The 7,814-nt window shown below is 34.5% G+C and overlaps 1 protein-coding gene across 2 annotated transcripts in view; it reads left to right on the forward strand.

Annotated features, from left to right (window-relative positions):
• Positions 1-7,814, forward strand: part of CNOT6 (CCR4-NOT transcription complex subunit 6) — a 109,675-nt gene that overhangs the window by 93,750 nt on the left and 8,111 nt on the right. Inside the window, exons 5-10 of one of the 2 annotated variants that reach the window (XM_012810988.2) lie at positions 879-983; positions 1,065-1,133; positions 2,200-2,357; positions 3,131-3,285; positions 4,002-4,156; positions 5,077-5,307. In XM_012810988.2, coding sequence (XP_012666442.1) covers positions 879-983; positions 1,065-1,133; positions 2,200-2,357; positions 3,131-3,285; positions 4,002-4,156; positions 5,077-5,307 — 873 coding nt within the window. The remainder of the gene's footprint in view (positions 1-878; positions 984-1,064; positions 1,134-2,199; positions 2,358-3,130; positions 3,286-4,001; positions 4,157-5,076; positions 5,308-7,814) is intronic. The other variant, XM_003799163.3, reaches the window with a different exon arrangement.

Genomic DNA, 7,814 nt, shown 5'->3' on the forward strand with positions numbered 1-7,814 from the left:
TTTTTTTTTTTTTCTCTCATTTGGTAGGCTTAAGATCTCTCACCATTTTATCTGCCTTCTTCAATCTGTAGAAGTAATTATCTAGTCTTTCTTAAAGTGAAACTGCAGCATCCAGAATAATAGACTTCACTTGTGCAGCATGGATAGAAACTTTGCTCTTTGAAACATACTGCACTGTACTGTTATTTCTCATATGTACTTAAGAAACCCTTGTGAGAGGATTTGAGGCTCTTATAGATAAAGTAACTCATTGTATTTGCCTTCATTTTTGGCATAAAACAGCTATTGAATTTGTAGATGGCTGATGGGCCCTAAGATTTTCCCTTCTTCCTTAGTGAGTTAACTCTTAACTCACCCCATCTTGTTAATTTTATTCAGTAAGATTATTAAAAATCTAAAGTGCAAGACTGCATTTGTCTATAGAATGTTTTCTTGTTACCTTTGTGGCATTCTAGACCTTTGATTCTCTGATTCATTATACTGGCTTTCATCTTTCCCTTCTCTGATTCCTCTTCCCACCATTTTGGTTCCATTTTCACTCAGTTTTGATTGTTACAACCATCTGTGTTATTGAAAGTTTTGGTGAGGCAAGGTCACATACCAAGCACTACTAGAGTACTTCTAAGTTGACATCATTCCATTAATAATCATTTTTTGAGTACCTTAAACTTCCCATACAGAAAGATTTTTGTGTATTTTTTTGAGAACACAGTATGAATCATTTTTATTCTTCACCGCAAAAAACAAAAACCTCCCCAGTATTTTCTGTAGTTTGGTATCTTACTAACTACAACAGATGATCTCATAATTTCTGTGCATTTTAAAATTGCAAAATATTGTCTTGGTTTCATTTTTAACTATTTTAAAAATATTTCCAGGAAATCCACTTACCCAGGATATATTGAACCTCTATCAGGAACCAGATGGAACAAGAAGGCTACTGAACTATTTGCTTGATAATTTGTCAGGTACTGCAAAAAGAAGTAAGTGGTCATTTGCTTATACCTTTTTATTAGGAAGATGTATAAGAATATTGTTTAATTCTATGTTTTCTATTCAACTAGTTTCAACAGAACAGCCACCTCCAAGATCTTGGATTATGTTACAAGAACCAGACAGAACAAGGCCAACTGGTTGGTAGCTGAATTTTTTTCACTCTTATTTTCACTTGGTCTGTATGGACCTGACAGTATTGTTATGCTATAGGCAAAATTAAGTTTGAATGTTTTAGGTTGACTTGGTTTGGGAGATGATAATAAAGACTGAATTCTTGCTTACCTGATCTCTATGTATATATTATGCTGTAGAAAGCATGCCATAAATCAGTGCTTCTCAAACATGGTTAGTTTTATCCCCCAGAGGATATTTGGCAATGTCTGGAGACAATTTTGATTATCACAATTGGGGAAAGTGCTGCTGGCGTGTAGTTGAATACAGGACAGGGAGTTGGTGAACATCTTGCGGTGCAGACTTTACTCACCCCGAATGTTGACGGTTCACTCTTGAGAAAGCCTGCTATAAAGAATTAATTAAATACATTTAGAATACATACATCAAACATTTTATATATTGGAAGTTTCCAAATTCTAGTATATTCCAAATGGAAATGTATTCAACACTACAAAGTTGTAAGACAGGTATAAAACTCTAACTTGAGAGAAAATTGAACTAATGGCCTCTAATTACTTTTTAACCTAAATTCAATGAAAACAAGTTGGTAGCTTCCATGGCACGTGTATCAGAATTTAGTCTATGAAACCCCTTTCATTTTACATGAATTACTAACAGTTGCTCTATAGAAGAGAACTAGACATGCCTATTAAGGAAACTTCTGTCAAGTTTCCACGTCCTGCATTAACGATTGGTGATATGTTAGAGGGAGTACAGAAAATGAGGAACCTTGGTCTTAGAGGCTGAAAGTGTCAGGATCTTGGTCTTTTAGCTTCCAGATCTTCTCTGCAGCCCTCTACGGTAGGTAACACACTGTATTCTAACTTGTTCACATATCCCTTCTCCTTTTGTGATTTATCTTTATCTGTATCCCCCATCGCCCATGTTTGGCATGTAGTAGCTTTTCAGTGAATATAGATTGAATAAATAAAACCGCACTTAACATTTAAGTGAAAGCTATTACTGAAATTAATTATACTTTTTTTTTTCTGCCACGTGTGTGAATAAGTAAAGTTGTTTTTCCTACAGCCTTGTTTTCTGTCATGTGCTATAATGTTCTTTGTGATAAATATGCGACCCGGCAGTTATACGGCTACTGTCCATCATGGGCACTAAATTGGGACTACAGGAAAAAGGCCATTATTCAAGAAATCTTGAGTTGCAATGCTGATATCATAAGTCTTCAGGTAAGTCATACCAAAGAGTATTTAAATTGCATAAATCATCTAGCACTGATAAAGCAAGGAGTAGACTAGGAATACAATATACTGACATGTTTGAAATTTCAGCTTTGGTAGTTCTTAAAATACTGGCCTTTTCCTATTTTTAGTGAATCTTGGGAGCACTACCTGCTTTGCAGAACTATGCTGCCAGATAAGCAAATGGGATGGACCAGATTTTGAGCATTTGCTATGACAGCTAAATATTTGCCTTCTTTCCCCTTCCCTTGTTCCTGCACACTATTTTTGAATTGGTGACAAAGTTACTGAAATTCTGGCATTGTCAGGGTATAATTTTGCTTTACCACTAGTGTTACTAGAATAATTAGGGCATAGTGGAAAAGGACTAGACCTGGTGCACTGTAATTTGGGTTCTCAGCCCAACTCTTGATCTTGGTTAAGTCACTTTCTCCTTGTGGGTCTGAAATTATGATTGTGAAGTTCCTTCTACTTCTGTGATTCTTGTTTCACATCCATTCTAAGACAAGGAAATATACTAGCATAGGGGTATGTGTCTTTCCGTTCATTATTCCTAAACAACAAAAAATTAACCTTGACAGCTAGTATTTGTAAATGGATAAGTTGTTCTTATTGGTTTCAGATAAATAATATTGAAAAGACACTGCATTCTTTAATCTACAGATCAATTCTTTGAAATTGTTTCAAGCTCTCAAACTATACAGAGTTAATAGGATTAATTTTTGTCTTATGAAATAACTTTGCCGTTTATTAATTTTCAGGAGGTTGAAACAGAACAGTATTACAGTTTTTTTCTGGTAGAACTGAAAGAACGTGGCTATAATGGATTCTTTAGTCCTAAGTCAAGAGCTAGGACAATGTCAGAACAAGAAAGAAAACATGTTGATGGCTGTGCAATATTCTTCAAGATAGAGAAGTAAGTCATTTTATTTTTTATTTTATTTTTCTTTTTTTTTAATTTAGTAGTTTTCTATTTTTTTCTTATTGTAGTTATTTTTTAATTTTATTTTATTTGCCTTTTCCTTCTTCTTAGGCATCATCTTACTTTTAACAAAATTTTTTCAGTATTTGCGGGATGAGGGCAAAGGTGTAGAGATTAACTGCAAATAAGAGAATGAGACACCATATACACACACACATTAAAGAAAACAATACTATTGACTAGGGGGATTTTTTTGGTTTTTTAAAATCATCAGAAATAACCTTGTTTTGGATAAGTGCTGCTGTTTCTTCAGGTGTTTACTAGGGATTTACTCCAATTGTTAATTGAAACACCTTGTAGTATTTAACATTCCCTCTAGGATACTAGAGGAATTCTGAAACCAAATACTTTGGAGAGAATTGTTTAAACATTATTAAGATGGAATATTTCAACATGAAACCTAAACAGAAGATGACTACATTTTCCTAAGTTGTAAATGTATTTTAAGATGTTATTTGTATCAGTAACAAGCTGAAAACAACTTACATGGAGGTGGGAAGCTTGGTGCTAAGAGTGGAAGATTTTCCATAGTGTGAGTTAAGTACCATTGTATCTGTTCAGGAAGTTTGGGAAAACTGTATTTCCCACAAAACTAACATGCTGGTAATTCCAATTCTATGTTTGTGTGTGTGTATTTATTTTTGTTTTAGATTTACTTTGGTTCAGAAACACACTGTTGAATTTAATCAGCTAGCAATGGCAAATTCAAAAGGGTCTGAAGCTATGCTCAACAGAGTCATGACAAAAGATAACATTGGAGTTGCAGTACTGCTAGAACTTCGAAAGGAATTGATTGAAATGTCATGTGAGTGATCCTTTCACTTTCTGTAAAATTAACCTCCAAAATTTAATAATTCTGACTAGACATCTTCAAAAAGCATAGAAAGCAGAAATTTCATTGTATATTAATGGTCTTGTATAACACCTGAAGAAACTCAGTGAAAATTTGTCTTTTAAAAATATCGCATTTTCTTTGTCTCTGCCACAGTGCTTAAGATGAGAAAGCATTGCCCAGAAAAGTATTGTAAATCTTGAAAAACACAAAGCAAAAAACAAATTTTTTTAAACTGTTAAGAAATTTTCACATAAAATGTTAAAGTAAATAATCATTATCAAATAAAGATATCTAAGAACTTCATGTACTTCCATAATTTCATGACATCAAATTTATTATGTAAGCTAACTTTTGTTCTTGATCTACTTAAAATAATTATTTTAAAGTTCTTAAGTTTTGAATAGACAGACCACTTATTTCACATTGAAAGTATATTTAGAGTGACCATTATGCTGAGAACTGAAACTTCTGTTACTTGAACAGTTGGAACTGAGAATATTTAACGTGGATAGAAAAGATGAAAGAGAACTTAATGACTGTCTTAAATATATCTGAGAAAGAAGGGTTAGTTTTAATTTTGTGAAGTTTGATTTAGGACATCCAAACTAAGACCAAAAGTTTCAAGAAGACTACTTTAAAAATCAAGCTGTCCCAACTAAGACAAGGCTGTCTTTGTATGAATAGTGAATACTCTGCTTAAAGTATCTGCCAGAGGCTTGCATGTCTATTTCTCAGGTTTGTTGTAGGACATACTCAGTCGTCAGGTGGGAAATTGTTGGGTGAATTTGTATTCTGAGACTCTGAGATATCATTTGTTTTCAGACTGTTAGAATATATGGGCTGATGGGTGGGTTTTGTCTGTTTGTTTCTTTTCTTTTTATCTAATGCAGCTGGAAAACCACATCTTGGAACAGAAAAGCAACTAATTCTTGTGGCTAATGCTCACATGCATTGGGACCCTGAGTACTCTGATGTGAAGTTGGTACAAACTATGATGTTCCTCTCAGAAGTGAAGAACATTATTGATAAAGCTTCTCGAAACCTCAAATCCAGTGTAGTGGGAGAATTTGGAACTATTCCACTTGTGTTATGTGCAGATCTTAATTCTTTGCCAGACTCTGGTAAGAAAAGAATGTTATTTATATAGAACGGTAGAATGGTTTTTGACTCAAAGTATTTTTGTAATGTATTGTGTCTAATCATCCCAAAATTAGTCAAAATGAAAATTCAGTTTGTAGTGGCAGCTATAAGCAGGTTTTAAATTCTTGTGTGTGTGGGGTGGAGGATGTTGGTTTGAAAATGCAATAGTGGCTCGGCGCCTGTGGCTCAAGCGGCTAAGGCGCCAGCCACATACACCTAAGGTGGCGGGTTCAAATCCCCAGCCCGGGCCCACCAAACGACAGTGATGGCAGCAACCAAAAAATGGCCAGGCGCTGTGGCGGGCGCCTGTAGTCCCAGCTACTTGGGAGGCTGAGGCAGGAGACTCGCTTGAGCCCAGGAGTTGGAGGTTGCTGTGAGCGTGATGCCATGGCACTCTACCCAGGAGAATAGCTTGAGGCTCCGTCTCAAAAAAAAAAAAAAAAATGCAATAGTATTATGGAGCTCTAAGGAGGAAGGATATTAATCATCTTTAGTAAGTACATAGGTGATAAAATAATTTATCAGAATTATGTTCTATTATCTCCAAGTCATATGTAATCCCGACTCTGAAAAGGTTTATTGAAACAGCTGCTTTGGCATTCTAGCATGTGGTAATACATAGTCACTACAAAAGTTCTGAGACAGACTGTGTTATGTCCATTATTTCATTTCCAAGAAACAGTTTACAGAGTTCTCTCTGATTTACCTGAGCAAATTTCAACTTGTTCGACTTATCAGTGTTGCTGGGAGAGAGAGCTTCATTTGTTTCTGTCTGTGTAGATTTTACGTTTCTGCTTTTTGTGTATCACAAAACGTTTATAATGATACCCATCTAATTACAGTTTAAATTTGAACTATGTATTATAGGATCTCAGCTTTTTGTGTGTCTGACTTGATTAGAAAAAGACACTTAAGGTGGAAATTGAGATCCTTTACTTACACAAATTAGTCAAATGATTTTAACGACAAGCAAAGATCCTGATTTTTATCATAATATGAAATACAAAAAACCTGATACTGAATACTTTTCAATAGGTAGTAGCCATAATAAACAGAGTTTTTATAATATCAAAACAAATATTTCTTTTTGTATTTCAACTTGTTTAGACTCATACACAAGAATACTTTTCCTTAAACTTTCATGCATGCATGACTACACTTTTGGAGTAGGTAAATTTGGTAGTACATTATTGCCATCATAACAAATAAAAGCCATTAAAAAGAAAGAAACAATGTTAAAATTTGTTTTTAGGGAAAATAAAGATATCTAAGAACTGTAATTCTTCAGTCTGTTTTGTCAAACTATCTGGGAATTGTTGCATCTTAAGTAATTGAGGATTCTTTTCTGGCAAATTCTCTACATGAATTCTATTCTCTGTGTAGCTACAAGCCATCTGGGGGACAAAGAGAGAATCTAGTCAAATAAGACATATCTGAGATCCATTTCTGAGTTGAAAAATGTAGTATTTTAATAGCAAACATATGGGGGAATGTCCAACCTTGCTAACTAATTAAATGTAAATTAAAATATATATTTGCAGAGCCCATCTTATGCTTAAGAAATTGGGAAAATGTGTCTAGAGATGGTGAAGCTGCTCTGTAACTAACTAGTGGCATGTTCTTCCATAATTGCCCATGTTCTATTCTTTTTATTTTTTTATTTTCTCTATACATGTGTATGTGTTTATTTGGTTTCCACTTTTTGCCTTCACAAAATTAAAGAAGCTTAAAACTTAATAACAATAACAACATTTAAGATAAGGACTAGAAACAAACCTCGTCAAGAATGAACAAAGATAAATACAATTGGAAAAGAAATCAGATGATTGCTGTAATGAAATATTGAGCATTAATAATAATAGTAAGACAAAAAAAGTAACATTCACATTGTTAGATAAAAGTATGTCTATCATAGAATGCTTTGACTCTGAGATTCAGGATGGAGTCATCAGTTAACTTCTTTTTTTCCCCCCCAAGTCTCAAAAGATAGAGAATGTTCATTTTTATAAATAAAAATAGAAGATAATTTCAAAAAACAGATCATGCCAAATCTTATAGACAATAGAAAAAGAAGAAATACTTCAAAATCATTCTACTTCATCTGGATATACTTGATATTAAAATTGGAAAAAATATATTATAAAGGGAAATTACAAACATCTTGCACTTATAAATGAGGATGCAATATCCTAAACAACATATTGACAAGTTGAATTAAAAATTATTATTCAGGGCTCGGCACCTGTGGCTCAAGTGGCTAAGGTGCCAGCCACATACACCTAAGGTGGCGGATTCAAATCCAGCCTGGGCCGCCAAAGAACAATGACGGTTGCAACCAAAAAATAGCTGGGCGTTGTGGTGGGCGCCTGTAGTCCCAGCTACTTGGGAGGCTGAAGCAGGAGACTCGCTTGAGCCCAGGAGTTGGAGGTTGCTGTGAGCGTGATGCCATGGCACTCTACCCAGGGGGACAGCTTGAGGCTCTGTCTCA

This window comes from Otolemur garnettii, unplaced genomic scaffold (genome assembly GCF_000181295.1).
Source record: "Otolemur garnettii isolate 467f Iridium unplaced genomic scaffold, OtoGar3 scaffold00146, whole genome shotgun sequence".
Lineage (NCBI taxonomy): Eukaryota > Metazoa > Chordata > Mammalia > Primates > Galagidae > Otolemur > Otolemur garnettii.